General features: G+C 46.5%; 2 protein-coding genes across 4 annotated transcripts in view; one reads left to right on the top strand and one right to left on the bottom strand.

Annotated features, from left to right (window-relative positions):
• Nucleotides 1-63: 63 nt before the first annotated feature.
• gtpbp10 (GTP-binding protein 10 (putative)) lies at nucleotides 64-3,117 on the top strand. The gene is made up of 10 exons (XM_003966124.3): nucleotides 64-210; nucleotides 530-723; nucleotides 831-922; nucleotides 1,055-1,199; nucleotides 1,281-1,354; nucleotides 1,446-1,498; nucleotides 1,587-1,694; nucleotides 1,796-1,873; nucleotides 1,964-2,087; nucleotides 2,610-3,117. Exons 1-10 carry the CDS (start codon nucleotides 166-168, stop codon nucleotides 2,813-2,815), a joined length of 1,119 nt encoding a protein of 372 aa, XP_003966173.2. The 5' UTR covers nucleotides 64-165; the 3' UTR covers nucleotides 2,816-3,117.
• The window catches only part of adam22 (ADAM metallopeptidase domain 22), a 32,323-nt gene continuing 19,650 nt past the window's right edge, over nucleotides 2,993-15,665 (bottom strand). Inside the window, exons 7-31 of one of the 3 annotated variants that reach the window (XM_029838494.1) lie at nucleotides 15,459-15,525; nucleotides 15,260-15,381; nucleotides 14,939-15,013; nucleotides 14,642-14,713; nucleotides 13,943-14,109; nucleotides 13,765-13,849; nucleotides 13,511-13,601; nucleotides 13,382-13,433; nucleotides 11,108-11,207; nucleotides 10,958-11,029; nucleotides 10,788-10,880; nucleotides 10,637-10,717; nucleotides 10,484-10,534; nucleotides 10,350-10,413; nucleotides 10,172-10,277; nucleotides 9,971-10,090; nucleotides 9,734-9,902; nucleotides 9,540-9,651; nucleotides 8,848-8,938; nucleotides 8,666-8,719; nucleotides 8,217-8,417; nucleotides 7,879-7,979; nucleotides 7,727-7,793; nucleotides 5,554-5,677; nucleotides 2,993-5,198 (exon numbers count right to left, since the gene is read on the bottom strand). In XM_029838494.1, the coding sequence (XP_029694354.1) occupies nucleotides 5,178-5,198; nucleotides 5,554-5,677; nucleotides 7,727-7,793; nucleotides 7,879-7,979; nucleotides 8,217-8,417; nucleotides 8,666-8,719; nucleotides 8,848-8,938; nucleotides 9,540-9,651; nucleotides 9,734-9,902; nucleotides 9,971-10,090; nucleotides 10,172-10,277; nucleotides 10,350-10,413; nucleotides 10,484-10,534; nucleotides 10,637-10,717; nucleotides 10,788-10,880; nucleotides 10,958-11,029; nucleotides 11,108-11,207; nucleotides 13,382-13,433; nucleotides 13,511-13,601; nucleotides 13,765-13,849; nucleotides 13,943-14,109; nucleotides 14,642-14,713; nucleotides 14,939-15,013; nucleotides 15,260-15,381; nucleotides 15,459-15,525 (2,358 nt within the window). In that variant the 3' untranslated portion in view covers nucleotides 2,993-5,177. The remainder of the gene's footprint in view (nucleotides 5,199-5,553; nucleotides 5,678-7,726; nucleotides 7,794-7,878; nucleotides 7,980-8,216; nucleotides 8,418-8,665; nucleotides 8,720-8,847; nucleotides 8,939-9,539; nucleotides 9,652-9,733; nucleotides 9,903-9,970; nucleotides 10,091-10,171; nucleotides 10,278-10,349; nucleotides 10,414-10,483; nucleotides 10,535-10,636; nucleotides 10,718-10,787; nucleotides 10,881-10,957; nucleotides 11,030-11,107; nucleotides 11,208-13,381; nucleotides 13,434-13,510; nucleotides 13,602-13,764; nucleotides 13,850-13,942; nucleotides 14,110-14,641; nucleotides 14,714-14,938; nucleotides 15,014-15,259; nucleotides 15,382-15,458; nucleotides 15,526-15,665) is intronic. The other 2 variants (XM_029838495.1, XM_029838496.1) reach the window with 2 other exon arrangements.

Raw genomic sequence — 15,665 nt, 5'->3', positions numbered from 1 at the left:
GACAGCTATTAATTGGTCTACTGAGCTGTCAATCAAGCATGTAAACCCCGCCTTCTGTATTTTATTAACCAATGTGCAACGCAAGAAACACGCTACTTCCGGTCCCCAGCTCTTCACATGGAACCTAGCCGCTTTGTCAGAGAACTACACTGAAAGTAGCATTTAATGCTACTGGAGATGGTTCACATTAGCAGAATTTGTTTTCGCAAAGTGAGTGTAGTCACTTCGTTTTTAATCTTGTTAAATGTATTCAATAGCTGCGTTAAAGTTGCTTAGTAAGCTAACTGTTAGCTAGCCGCGATTGTCATCAAGTCAGTGCTATCACAACATCACTAACGACCTTGTGATATTTAGTCACAAAAAATAAAATTCTACCCCGCAACCCCGTTTACTGTTCGCTGATGAAAAAGAATAGAACAGCAATATTAAAGGTCTTTTATATTTAGAGTACGGGCATTGTGTCTGTATAAATATTGTCTTAAATACTTTTCCAAAATCAACTCTGTAATTTTCCTTTTTCTCTGTTTAGTATGGGAACTTCTTGGACAACCTCCGTTTGTATGTCCGTGGAGGCTGTGGGGGCATGGGGCTCCCACGCCTTGGGGGACAGGGAGGAAACGGGGGAGATGTCTGGGTGGTGGCTGGAAAGAGCTTGACCTTAAAGAGAGTCTCGGACAAGCATCCTCGGAAGCGTTTCGCTGCTGGAACAGGAAGTAACAGCAGGTTTGTTTCCACATATGCCTCCTTAAAAGGTTGTTTTCACTGGCCATTGACACCAGGTTTCTGTGTCAATCGTGTTTTTAATACTTTTAAATGGTTTTCATGAACAGTGTCCGTGCACTGAAAGGCGAGAAGGGCCAGGATGTTGAGATCAGGGCTCCTGTTGGCATCACCATCACCACCGATGATGGTAAAAAGCTTGGTACGCCAGAGTTTTGTAATATCGGCTCATTTTAATTGATACACGGGGATTATTTAGAAATGGAAGAGAGAGTAAGTTTCCCTGGGACTAGTCCAGCATTTGTAACTAACTTTTCATTGCTCTCCCTCCAAGGTGACCTGAATATTGATGGGGATCGTGTGTTGGTGGCAAAAGGAGGGTCTGGCGGCTCCTTTTACTCTAGATTTGAGCCCAGTAAAGGCCAAGTCAGACACATAAGGCTGGACCTCAAACTTATTGCTGATGTGGGCCTAGTTGGGTGAGAACCTGTGGTTACTGTCATGATGGTTTTAAATATTTCTGTAAATGCTTTGTGGTTGTAATGTGGTTTCATTATCAGGTTCCCAAATGCTGGAAAGTCATCGCTGCTGACGGCCATGTCCAGCGCCACACCACAGATTGCCAGCTATGCCTGTCAGTTCACATACAACACAAAATTGTGCGCACGTGCAGACTGAAAAGCCATTTTTGCGAAATCTTGATTTGCAAATGTTTTGCCACACAGTCACAACTCTAAAGCCAGAACTCGGGAAACTGATGTACAGAGATCATAAGCAGGTGAGTGTGCACATGTGACATTATTGTATACGTTGTAAATCATTTCCTATTTATCGCTGGTTGTCGTTTGATTTATTTACCTTTTTAGATTTCTGTCGCTGATCTCCCGGGCCTGATCGAGGGGGCCCATTTAAATAAAGGCATGGGTCACAAGTTTCTTAAACACGTGGAGAGAACAAAACAGCTACTGTTTGTGGTGAGTGACAGTTGTGACAATACTTAAACTGAGTGATGTATGTGCATTACACAATAATCATATAAAAGTTGCCTTTGATGATTTATTAAATCTGGCTGCAGGTTGACGTCTGCGGTTTCCAGCTGGCCAGCAAAACGCCATTTAGATCGGCCTTTGAGGCGATTCAGCTTCTCACAAAGGTGCGATTGATGCCAACGTTTTGTTAGCTCGATGAGTGTTCGTCTCGAGGTTTACACCGTGCTTCTCTTCCTTCTTGGCGTGGTGTCAAGGAGCTGGAGTTGTACAAAGAAGAGCTCTTATCTAAACCTGCTCTACTGGTGGTGAATAAAATGGACCTGCCCGATGCTGAAGACAAACTGGCAGAGCTGAAAGAGCAACTAGAAAAGCCTGGTGGTAAATTTGCATCTCTCTGTTTATTTAAACTGTCGCTAGTTTGGTATCTTGTATTGTGGGATTCTTATGGCAAACAAAATGTACTCTTTCATTTTTCTGCCCTAATGCATAAAGCAAAAACGAATCCTGACATTGTTAACGTATGAGGTCACTGTTCCCATAGCAACTGAAAGTTAGTGCAAACACCTTTTGGTCATTATGGTAAAATGAAGAAGCGTTTCTTAGTTCTCCGCCCTGAGGAGCAGTCAGCAGCCTCTCTGTGTCCCCGAGGCCAGATCCCATCACTTATTGTGATTAGAGGCGCGTGAAACAGCAGAGGAGGTGATCTTTCCATCATCAGGTGAAGCTTCACCTGGTGATCTTTCCATCATCAGGTGAAGCTTCACCTGGTGATCTTTCCATCACCAGGTGAAGCTTCACCTGGTGATCTTTCCATCACCAGGTGAATCAGAGAACTCTGAACAGTGGTGGAGCTTCTGTCACTGGTTACACATGTTCAACACCTTCCTTCCTGTCCTGCAGAGTTCTCCAGTCTGTTGCCCGAGGACATGATACCGAAGGACCAGCTCACTTTCAGACACGTCATCCCCGTCTCTGCCGCCACCGGGTTCGGCATCGACCATTTGAAAACCCGTATCCGAGAGTCGCTCGACGAGGACGCAGAAACGGCGAACAGGGCCATCCACGCGGAAAAGCTGCGGGCGCTGGAGCACTACTCGCGTTGGTGACGGACACGGACCTCAGTGGCAAGACTTAAACTGTGGACACGTAAAAGAAAACCTAAACGGGAGACAGGTCATCGTAAGTATAAACTAGCTGGTTATCGGACGCAGCCTGATGCCCCGCCTACAAATAAACGCAAGAGAATTTATTTGGACACATTTTCTGCAGTAACAGCACAGACCTGTGTTGAAGAAAGATTTATTTTATATTAAATATATTACAATACTGAATGATTAATAGGGAAAAATAGGGGGGTTGATATTTGCATCAATCTGTACAGCATACAGGGGAGATAAAAAATAAAACAGCGACCATATTGGTACATGTTGGATGTTCAAGGTTCCCGCAGCAGAGCGCTGATGCGAGTGGTTCCATTGGACCGTGCGGCCGAGGACCGATGATGGTGTTCTCCCATCAAGCACGTACATTCACGTCTCCGGCTCCGATGGCGTACGGCAGATATGTTTGAGCTCCCCGGAGGGGCCGTGGCCGCGTTGTCCCAACCGCAGACCAGAGTCCTCGGGCTGCAATGGTGCGACGCCGGGAACATGGGAACGGCGCACTTTCCACAGCCTTGGGGATCCGCAGGTCACCTGACACTGACCGACATTTTAAAGGAGACCAGAGAACGAAGCTCTGGTAGAAGGCAAATCACAAGCTCAGGCGGCTCTCATTTACATCATCGTGTGTCCAAAAGCTCTTATGATACAGGTTATTACATGCCAGAGGAGCCAGCGCTTCCGTTAGCCCTGGGACAAAACCAAACGCATCCTCATTCGAAAAGCTTTACACTCATAAAGCACTTAATTCCTGTTTGAGTCATGGCTGTACACGACGCAATGTCCTCCTTTCCTAATACATGAATTACAAATGAGTGTCCACACCGCAGAGAAAGAAGGAACCCTGACAAACAGGGAACCTCTGCGGCCAGTTTCAGCTCAAAGTTGTGAAAATGTTGCGGCTACACAATGAACTTAATTGTGATTTGTCCTGGTCAAACACCTTATGTCTCGGGCCTAAATCCCGTGACTTCCTGTGATGATGTACCTGAACGATGCCTCTGTGGTACCATATGATCAAAACTGAGGGTAAATAATAGAGCAACATGCTTCCCCCCCCAAATCTGGTCTGAGATCATGTATTATGATATGTCATATTGTGGCTGCCATGCTGTCGGTCTTCACTAGCTCAAACAGCAAGCACTGTACAGCACAGCTCATCATTTACAAAGCTTAATATGTCATTACAGCTAACTCCAAAATGCACATTTCAAAATCACAGTTTCAAGATTCTCCTCTTATCAGCAGACTCTTACGTCACCTCTATTCCCCGCACATCCTAGTCGGGGAGGGGGGGGCACTAAATACATCTTTCAAGACTCCACCGGTGAAAAGCGGCACATCTAACTACGCCTAAAATGTCCTAAATATCCACAAACGGCCACTTCAGCGACGCTCTACACTCTCACCAACTTCCTCGGGCGTCGCAGGTCATTCGGAACTATCGCCGTGCTTAAACATAATTTACATTCTGTCTCGGACGGAAAAAAACAGCGCTATATAGGTCACATTCGTACAGGAAGGAGAGAGAGAGAGGGAGCGATGAAGACGGAAAATAGAAATGCTGGAGGAGTGTGGACTCATCTCTACGCTCTATCTACAGAATTCTAAGTACTGCACCATACAACAGGAAGTTGGGGGAAGTTGCTGTGTGTGTTTTCCTGTACATATTTACACACGAACTCAAACAAGGGGGGGGTTAAGGTAGGGGTTGTGTCACTGGGTCTGGGCTATAACCGATGATGCTATATGGGTTATCTATATGGGAAGAAAGCATCTGCACGTACGCACACTTTATAAAAACCACTTGGTGTATTTCCGCTTTCAGCAGGTGGTTTCCAGTGAGACGGCCTCGCTCTCGGGCGCACGGTGTCAGAGTCCGTGCTGCGACGCTCGTGCACCAAGTTCAAGATCAGTGCAGCGGCACAGCTGACCCCCCCCGGTGCCCTTTTAAAGAGAGGAGTTCCAGAGGTTCAGGGGGGGTAAAACAAAGGGTGGGCTGGGAGTGATGGGAGAGGGGGGTGGAGGCCTCTCATAGGTGAGTCCTGAGCAGGAACAGCTCAGCCTGAGCTCCAGCTGGTGGATGTGAGCCGATGTCTCTGCATCGTCCCGTGGAGACGCACCTGACGACGCTGCCTGCCATGACAGCATCGGAGAAGCCTGCACACGCACGCATGTAGCCGTTTTCCACGCCAGTGGGCAGGGGGGGAGTGTGCTCTCCCTCCTCCTTAATTACTAATGAGTCAATTTTGCTTCGTCTTTGAACAGAGAACAGGAGTGTAGCTCCTTTCGGTCGTTTGAAGAGGGGCTATATTGAAGTTTCCCACAGCTGAGGATGAAAAAAAGGAAGAAGTTTAGAAAATTCAAATTAAAAATTGACTGTAAATCACATAACAATATATTTTTTAATGAATTTGTGGTATAAATAGATCTTAATTTATCTGGAAAATGTACGATCGGAATTGTTTTTAATTTAGTTAGAGGATGCCGAAGGAAAAAAGTACTGAAATGAGTGTGGAAAACGTTTCCTCCCTGCCCAGATACAGAGATGAAAGCACATTAATATAAATTAAATTCTAAACTTCTTATTGCGAAATCAAAGATCCACTAGACACACACTTTACGGCAATCACTACGCTCCGGTTCTACAGCCGGAAGTGCTGTATTTCCTGATCGATACTTGCCCTGGCGCTCTGCCTGTTGGCTTTCCTCAGCTCATCGGGGAGAGGGGGCATGGGGTAGGGGTATCTCCTGCTGGACGCGATAGATCCTGTCGAGGAAGTCGGAGACTTGGCAGGTGACAGCGTCCTGAGAAGAACAGGCATAATTGCAGAGGTTCGTTTATTGGAAGGCAGCAAGTATTGCTGACATATTCCCGCTGGGAGTCGACCAGAGAGAGGCTGATCCTAAAAACTGCAACTGGAGGCGCAGAAATGAGGAGGCAGATCGTAATCTGGTAAAATGGGTGAGCAAATGTGGCCACAGCTCAGCTTTTAGATGCAGCCTCAGTCCATGCTGTCCAAATGTGCCCGCGAGGGTGGGGAGGGGGTGGGGGGTGACGAGGCGATGGGACGGGCGTGAAGCACAGCTGGATGTCCAGCTGGAGGGCCTCAGACAGCCCACCACATGTGCAGCGGCTCGACCTGTCGTCTGGAACGGTCGGAGCGGCGGAGACAGGTGGAGCGTTGGTACCAGAGGAATCAAGAAATGCTGAACTCCCGTGACATTAAAAGTTCCTCAGCAGTGCTTCAGACTCTGAGAGCATTTGAGTTAAGAAAGGAGGGATTATTTCTGGTACCAAAAAGCCATCCACGTATTCCTCATAGTCCCTCTATCAGGCTGTTAGCAGCAGCGTGGACGAGGACGAGACTGAAGGTCTATAGATCACACCACTCAGAGCCTGCATGGCGACCTTTAACCTACCAAGAGCAGCGCTCTGATATCGGCCTTGGGGCTTGAGTTTTGTTGGGTCGCCTATAGACCTTGGACGCGATCACAGACCGTATCGGCTGACGTCAGCGCGGCTACGGGTCGACGCGCACGTTCACAGACACAACAACACAGAACATGCAGAGATGAGAGGAGACTGAAGAGGAGGAGAAAAGGAAAAAGGAGTCTGTCCTGCATGTGTATTAGATATTAGGAGCAAATCAAACTAAAATGAAATAAGTGCCCAGAAAATGAGACTCATATAATGATAATCCCACATGGGAAGTGGTATCACTCAAATAAACCCAAAACAAGACCAAATTGGTGCCATTGATCATTCTCTGACACAAATGGAACCAAAAGTACGAGGGGGGGGGGGGGGTTCGGATAAGTGTAGGGGTCAAAGGACATGGTCTGAGGTAATACCTAATGTAAGGTCCTTGCGTGTTTCTATTCACATCTTCTACCCACTTAGTTACATCACAAAACTCTGCTTTGTGGCGCGGGGTTAAATACCTGTGAGAGGGGGAGGAGGGGGAGGAGCGATGGACACAACACCGGGGAGGGTAGGAGGGGAGAGAACAGGGAGGAAGGAGAGGAAAGGTGAAAACCTACAGACAGGTGCAAGTGTAGGAGGGAGGGGAGATATTTTAGGAGGAGCTGAGACAACCAGGAGAAAGACCACGATGCATTGGAGAGAATGGCGAGAAGATGGCGGACAGACCTGAGAGAGCATTCACACGGCAACAACCATCTCACAACCACGCACGCACACCCACACGCAGAGCTGGGTTATCGGTTCCAAGCAGCATCGTTCCGAACGCGTTCCCGTGTCATGCTTGCAGTGGGGGCAGGTGCACTACGGGTTATTTCATATGCAGAAACCTGCAAAGCAACAAGTCCAACCAGTCCACAGGCAGCGCTGCACGCTGGTCACATTCAACACCAGGTCACGTGTGGTCACAGTTACAGGCCAGGCATGAGCTGAGGGGTTCAGACTGCAGGAGACTTTCTCACAGGACAAGACAGTGATATATAGTGATATTACAGTGATACTGTAATATTCGGAGTTCTTAAAAATCATCCACAATTCCTATTTACCATCGTATATTTTAAAAAGAAACTGCTTTTACAGACAGAGGGAGTCGAATAGTGTCAGTAAAAACTGACTGCAAGTAGGAGGGTTCTTCTGGGTGATGATAGGTTTTCATATATTTACATTTACACACATTATTTGTCTCTTCTGTGTTATTGGAATGATACATTTTCCAATTTCTCCATCAGCCTAATGTGCCGATCTTGGACTGAGGGCAGAAATTACTCTGACTATAAGAGAAATATGGTTTTCTTGACTGAATATATTCCTAATGTGTATTTCTGAGCGTAAAGTTGAGGTCGAGTGCACCTTTGATACCGGAACAAACTTACTCTGTGGAGTTTGAACGAGCGCGGAACTTCTTTCCTCTCAGTTTCTTCCGATTACCGCTCAGGTTCCCTACGGAGAAACGGACCGTAAACGTGCGATTCACAGGCAAACGCGTGCACATACGCTCCTGTCCGGAGGTGGACGTGTTTGGTACCTTGCCAGGAGTTGCTCCTCGGTCGGCCATTTTCACAGATATCGGAGATGTGTTTGGCATCTGGGATTCTCTCGCTCCACGAATGCGACAGGCCGTTTGATCTACACGTATACACACATGCACACACGCACGCACGCATCAGTACTTATGTAAAGCTCATCTGGGAATATAGATCTGATCCAGGGGGAAGTGAGTGTAAATGAAGGACGATGCCAGAGCTGTGAAACATACATCATTTCTCCACCAACACGCTCGACAACGCCGCGGTGATCTGGATAAAACCTCAAACACGTGCACAGTTTGCAAGCACACGAATGAGTGATGACGAGATGGCACACCTGAAGCCAAACAGTGAGATGTTCTGAGAAAGGGATGGGATGGAGGGGGTGAAGGACAGGGCGCATATCTGCAGGTGCGACAGACAGGCTGACCTCTTCTTGGAGCTGCAGCCCGAGTTTGTGCTGACGCCCGGAGGCATGTCGCTGTAAAAGGAGTCTGCGTCCCCGGGTTTGGTGACATAATCACCGGGGGGCATTTGCCTGGAAACAACACAGTGTTTTTTTATTACACTTTAAGGGGAATTCATTTGTTAATCCTTAATTGCGAAGACAACACTGTATCAGCCCCATTTTGAGGAACAATCTTATCAACATTCTGGCGATACTGGAGTAAATGATGCGTGTAATAACATCAGACACATTTGATTATTCACCCTTAATGTTGCACCTTAAACGCCATCAATCTGATTTAAAGTCAAATCAACAAAAAAGAGCGGAAACGGGCAAACCTGCAGAATCTTCGGTGAACTTCGGACTCAACATAACGCCTCTGTTTATAGCTCCTGTGAAGAGAACTGAGTCAGTCCATCAATAATAGTAATCCAAATGTTCTTGACTTGCCATTCCTTCCCAAAACCATTAAATATTCTGACAACAATAATGTTTTCATGGGGCGGGTGCAGACACTCACTTGTAACACCAGGCTGTGGCAGCCAGTATGAGGACGAGGAAGAGGATGGAGCCCACAATCGCCCCGATGATGATGTTGGTGACGGTGATACCTGAGACAGAGGAAGAGAGGGGAGCCGAGAGCGTGTTAATCAGCCCGTCGCTCGTCCTGTCAGTCACACAAACACGAGGGAATTCACAAACCACAAACAGGCTGGATCAGGACACATCAATCAGCAGGAGAAGAGTTCAAGGAGAAGAAGGGAGGAAGAAAGTGGGTAGAGTCACGCTGTTGCCACGGCAGCGAGACTCTGAAGAGGAGCGGCGGGCTCTTATTCAGGGAAACAGCAACAATATTCAGAAGAAACTGACTGAGATGAGTTGAAGTTTTGGGTGAGAGAGGAAGAGGAGCCGGGAAACAAACAAACACAATGAAAAGGAACTCAAATCTGACCTCATGTCACTCCGTCAAAGACATCAGCCTGTCAACAAAGAATGAGTGTGAAAATAATGTAAAAAAAAAAATAAAACAACATGCAACAGGTCTGAGAGCCAACACACATCTGAAAACTAAAATCAGAAGCAGTGTGCCCGATGAACTACACGCAAAAACAAATCGTGTCGGTAATGACGAGAATTGAACTGGACGAGAAGCAGAGAAGGATGGATGAATGAAGGAGGACGAGCGGAGGGGTGAAGCGTTCGTGTCTCCACCTGAAACCGAGGCAGTGGGTCCCACCACCAGGTGGCTGCGGGGGGACGTGGAGTTACAGCCCTCTCCTGTCCAGCCCAGGTGACACACACACTTCAGCTCGTTGCTGCACACCTACAGTGCGAAGACAAACACTCAATATCTTTGTTCCTAAACTGTCCCAATCATCCCCCAGCGCAGACGTGTGTGGACTGACCCCATGTCCGGAGCAGATGGTCTTGTCCGTGCTCCCGGGGCAGGTGCTGAAGTTGAACTGGTGGATGGGGAGGCATTTGTGGTTGAAACAGACGTGGTCCGTCCCGCAGGCTGTCCCGTCCTCGACGTAGCCCAGATCGGTGTCTCCATCGATCAGCACGTGAGCGCCACTGAGCAGAAACAGCAGTCAGAGACGGCGGCGGCGCTTCGGTGGAGCCGAGGGCCGTCGAGGGCGTACCTGCAGTCCAGAGACGCGCTGTGACGAGCCACCGAGAAAGAGGTCAGTCCTCCCTGGAGCTCTCCGAGTCGGGGAGCGGGCGAGATGTTGGAGCACAGCAGGTACCCGCAGTGAACGTCCCTGATGAACGGAGACGCAGGCAGTGGTCACAGAGAGCAAAATCAGGGGCAGGGGGACAGAGGTCGGGAAGGACGCGCTCACTGTTTGTTACACTGAACCCAGGTGTCCTTGTCCTTCCCACAGTTGCCTTTCTCCGTCCCTTCGATGTTCAACTTCTCGTAGCAGAACTTGTCGGCCGCCGTCGCCTCTGATAAAACACAAGGAACATTTACGGCTGTGCACGCTAACCTGGACGCCTGGAAGCTGCACGTCCACTTACTCTCTCCCCAAATGTATTTACACTGCCTGTCTTTGGTTTTGCACCTCCCATTAAAGCAGCGACCCTGTGGACAGATGCGCAGACGTATAAGCTTTTTTTTTTTTTTACTGAATCAAAATAAGCATTTTTCTTGCCTGATCCTTTTCACAGGTGTATCCATCCATCTTGTGCACATTTGGTGGACACTGCAGAGCCAAAGAACACAGACGAAACGGCCATCACTTCCAAAACCACGACTGTTATATCTGTATATTGCGTAAATCTGTGCAGGGAGGCCGTCAACTCACCTGGCTGGAGTCGCCTGTGCAGTTTTCCGGAATGTCGCAGTCGTTCACCGCGTCTCTGCACACAACCCCCATGAACTCCATCTGCAGGGGTGCACAACTGAGATCAGCTTCCACCCAACACTGCGCAACCGCGATGTGCAGTGCTGCGTACCTGGCAATCGCTGCAGCAGAGCCCGTTGCTGCACTTGGAGCCTTGAGTCAGCGCGCACTTGTTACAGCAGGCCCCTCCTTCTCTGGCGCACTCCTAAAAAAGACACACAATCATCCACTTTGAAAGTTGCCTCGAGGGCCACAGATATGTCTGCTCACAGTGAAACTCACCACCGGGCTGCCACAGTCACACTCCTCTCCTGGCTCCACTAAACCGTTTCCACACACGGGCGGATCCAGAAACTGAGAGAGAAAAGGGAGGAGATTTATCACTCACACATCTATGTATACGTATACGAGCACCGGACATATGAGATGTGCCTTAATGGGTTTGTTGAACAGGCAGGCTCCTCCACCGCTGTTTAGGAAGTTATAGTACTCCTCCACGTTGCAGTCAGAGAACCTCTTGGGCAGGTAGTAACTGGAATATCCGGGAAAAAACAAAAACCAAAGCATCACTAGTTCAGTCATATACCATGGCTGTGCTATAGGTGTGCCACTTTGGAGCTGTTTTCTTTTTGGGACAAAAATGATTCCTCAAGTTTAATACAAAGTTTTCCATACTCACAGATCACAGATGATCCTGATTATAACGCAGAGGCAGACAGAGTGCTAAAGCCGTGGCAACGATTGTAAGAATGGAGGTATATGTGGGATGTGATGAAGAGGCCTGGAAAACAACTCGGATGACCGATTTTGGACCAGGATTGCATTGGTCGTGTGACACTGTGACATCGAGACGTACGGATTCGATGCAACAAGTTAACAGCAGGAAACGCTAAAACGCGTCAATGCCCCGCGTTCAATACTTTCCCCCGCTGATCCGCCAGGCTCGGGTGCTCAGCTTATCAGGAGTGGCACATGACGCAATGCAATAACAGGCAGGCTCGGCGAGGAGCTGCCATTATCTGGCGCTAAATGACACTAATCAGGGCCACCTACAGAGATAGCAGACGTGTGCGGAGTCTGGGGTGATGAATGAAGCACAATACAATATTCAACCTTCTGAATTTAAACCAGCATATTGGATTTGCATCTTCTGGGGCTTAATTTGCATAAACCTCTATCACGTGCATTTTCCAACAGATTAAAAGACAAATGCCTCATTTGCCTGCAGAGCGTATGAATAAATCATGCGGAACACGTCAAGTTCCCAGAGAAAGTGTTACTAATAAGGTGTTGCCGTTCCCCTGCCCCCTTTTATTCATTCATCGATTCTCATTTCATCCTTGCTCCGTCCGCACGAGGCTGGACTCGGCCGGTAATGTCTGCGTTTCAGGCAAATTTAAATGATCGGATCTGACATCATTGTATCAATATTTGCCCAGGTCTCTTCGAGCTTCTACGAGGAAAAGCAACAAGAGGAAACAGCAGAAAAATACAGCTTTTAGTTTTCCTGGAAGGAAAATAGCCCCGAAAATAGCTGCAACACAGGCTAATATCAGATAGCACCAACACACAGAAACCAACCCCTGTAAATAAAATAACAATAAGAGTACCGCTGTGTCAAGAGTCTTTAGATTAATGAGGTGTTGTTCAGCCATGCATGTGCTGAGAGATGAAAACAAACGTCTGTCAATGAACATGATTGACTACATTGAATACAGCTGTCTGGAATACCATTGATTATTGATTTTCACAGAATAACAGCTCACAGCTGACAGGTTCACAAGTCGGCCGTCATGTGACCACCTGAATTTAAAGCAGGTCAGTTAACCAAATTAAGCAGATGGGGTCACAGTGGCGTTTCCTGTGGTTACAGCTAACATATTAGCGTGACATGAGAATGACATTGCAGACTGTATCAATTGGTTAGATATGGACAAAAAGAAGTCATGAAAACCCTCAACTCGCATCAGCTAACAGAGTCATCGGGGTGAACACGCTATTTTCTGGTTGATCAACCAGTAGACTTGTTCAAAAACCAAGGAAGACACATAAAAGGTGCGTAAAATTGCACAGAACAATGATATGAAAACTACAGCCCGTGTATAAAAACCGACAGCAAACTGTATTTGTTCATATCATTGGAATAATAAATATTAAAATAAAACAAACTGTGGCTTGTGCCACAGCGGCTGTAGAGGTGTGTGTTTCGTATGGAAAGAGGAAAGGCTGTGATGACTGACAACCCCTCTGACGCAGCCAACTGGGTCAAAATAGCACAGGCAACGTAGTCAAGCTTCTGCTCACCTGCTGTCCCATTAGGGAAAAAGCGGGAATGTGAGAAGGATTTAAGTCAAGGGGTACACACACACACACGCACGCACGCACGCACGCGCTTACGCCTCTTATGCCTTACGCCTCATCTATCATAATTTAGGCTTTGTTGGGCAGGTTTGCGTATTGACATATGCTGCCATCTAGTGGCCACATGTTGAACTACAACAGTCAAGCACACAATATCTGCATAACATAACATTTATTAAACTTTTAGATTAACTTTAACTGCAAAAGCCTAATGGATATTGACGTTGTAATGTCTTACTCACTAAATTGAGTTCAGTAGTAAATACAAACATCTTTTAAAAAAAAACAACTCCCCTCCATCTTTGTTGTGACGTGATGGCAACAAACGGCGGAGAAGTAACTTACCCAACATCATCCATGATACAGCCTGACCAACGATCGTCACACACGCACTCCCCTGAAGGGAAAAAACAAGCACAGTGCACATTTACATGTTGCCACTGCAGAAAATCGGAGTGAAGGATGAGTGTGTACCGTTGAGGATCCTCTTCTTGTCGGAGAAGATGCCGATGTTCTGCCCCAGAGACTGAGCCAAGGTTATGGCCATCTCATCTGTTTTCCCGTACTGATGGACAGACGGAGAGAGAGGCTGCATAAAATCAAACTGAATCGGAGGGAAATCTTCCAAGAAACATTAAGCTAAAAATGCTAAAATCTGCACATGTCCACTGCAGACACACAGAAGGTTTTATATCTCTAGTGAGATTAAATAGAGATGTTCAGTTTACCTCATTGACCCCCCCTCCTTTAGTCAGGGAGCAGACCCCTCCCATGTAGGACGCTCCCCCCCAGCTGCTAAGAAAGCGGCTCCCTCTGGAGAGAAGAAATTGTTGTTAGTTTTTATAATTATTTAAACAAAGGCTTTTAAATGAAATGAAATTCCCCATATTCAATATTCAAACTCACGAGAAGAGATGCACAGAGTCACATCTCTCCTTGATGAAGTCCTTACGATACTTCATGAACTCCCTGAGGGTCACCATGGGGTCGTCATCGATATTGAATTTGTTGTCTGCTGACCACGTCTCCATGGCAACCAGCACAATGCGGGTATTGAGCTGCTCCTTGAAAATCTGCGGAATTGAACCTGATTTTACGACAATAACAACCATCCCTGACCTGATACAAAACCTCTGAAATTAAAACATGAATAGGAAAAACACTTTGATAAAGGTACAGCTTTTTTTTTTTCTTGTACATTTTTTGTATTTGAATTTTATGTAGCCATCATTGCATACGTAAAAGCAATGAAAAGCAGAATGTGGGACATCCCTTAAAGTACCTTCTGGTGTGATTGTCTTACAGGACTGGACAGAAAGTTTGACCTTACTCTAACTTCTGCCTATCGGCTTACGGGTCGGACGACATAGCGGGTCAGGTTTTAGCGCCGCGGCGCAGGGACGCAACCACAAACATTAAAGCAGCGTTTTCACGTCTACCTCAGCACCGCTGGGACGCCACTGTCATTTGAATGACTGGTTAAAACTTTCACACTGGCAAGAAAATGCTTTAAATGCGAAGCTAAGTGAGAAATGTGGGCTCAGCTGTAATAGCTGGGAGTGCTTGTGGCCAGCATTCCAAGAAGAGGATCAATAGAGTTCTTACCATGTCAGCCATATTGACCACTGACTTAGCATAGTTATTTGTGTGCCCAACGGAAAGCCGATGCTTCTTGTACTGTAGAGAGGGAAGAAAGAGAGAGAAAGAGACAAAGAGAAAGAGTAAAAAACTTGTTAAAGAAGTCAGGGACCACAACTTCTTATTCACAGCCTAAATTAATTCATTATCATATACGAGTCCAATAGAAGAGACGACAACATCCTGTAAAAAGTGTGCAAAAAAGTAAAATTCAGGAAACAGTGAAAGGCAGTTATCTGGGTGGACATGAAGGGAACAGCTTACCATTAAATGATCATTGATCACCATTAACTCGATGTATTTGGTTTCATCCTCTACATTTCGTGGCACATGCGGAGCCTGAGAACAAAAAAAGTTGGGTTTTTTAGGGGGGAGGTTAAACACAATTTAATCCAAACTTGTGTCCTATCCTGCCACTGAAATGTAAAGTGGGAAAGTGGAAAATCAATATGGATGTAGAATCCTAAACCGGATCTGTCTTTTTGAAAATTGCACATAAAAATGATGTGACACTGGGAGTGAAGGAACAGACAGACGTAGACGTCTGACTCAGTCAGTTTAAAGACCCCCTCTGTGAAATCATACCTGTCTCTTTTTTCTTCTTTGAACCTTTGACCCTGGAAATGGAGGACTGGGAAAAGGTGGTTCTGGTACGTCAGCTGCAAGAAGGACAACCGGGCTACTGTGAATATGCAAACCTGACAGACCTAAAGTGATCAACACGAATGATCTTTCAGTCAATCGATCAAATGTAAAATCTTTTAAGATTCATTCACCATCTTACCATTTAGGAATTCATCAAAGGCATCACTTCCTGGTGATTTATAAACCATGTGAACTTGAACATCTCCCTAAATAACACAGGAAAAAACATTTAATTAATCCATGTATGATTATATTTAAAATACCACAAAAGTTTTGTTGTTTTTTTAAGTTATATTTTTTAAAAATCGGCATTTTTGGCGGCCATTGTTGTGGAACTGCGCATGCG

The sequence above is a fragment of the Takifugu rubripes genome, chromosome 7 (genome assembly GCF_901000725.2).
Source record: "Takifugu rubripes chromosome 7, fTakRub1.2, whole genome shotgun sequence".
Classification (NCBI taxonomy): Eukaryota; Metazoa; Chordata; class Actinopteri; order Tetraodontiformes; family Tetraodontidae; genus Takifugu; species Takifugu rubripes.
This window is presented reverse-complemented; position numbering and strand designations above follow the sequence as displayed.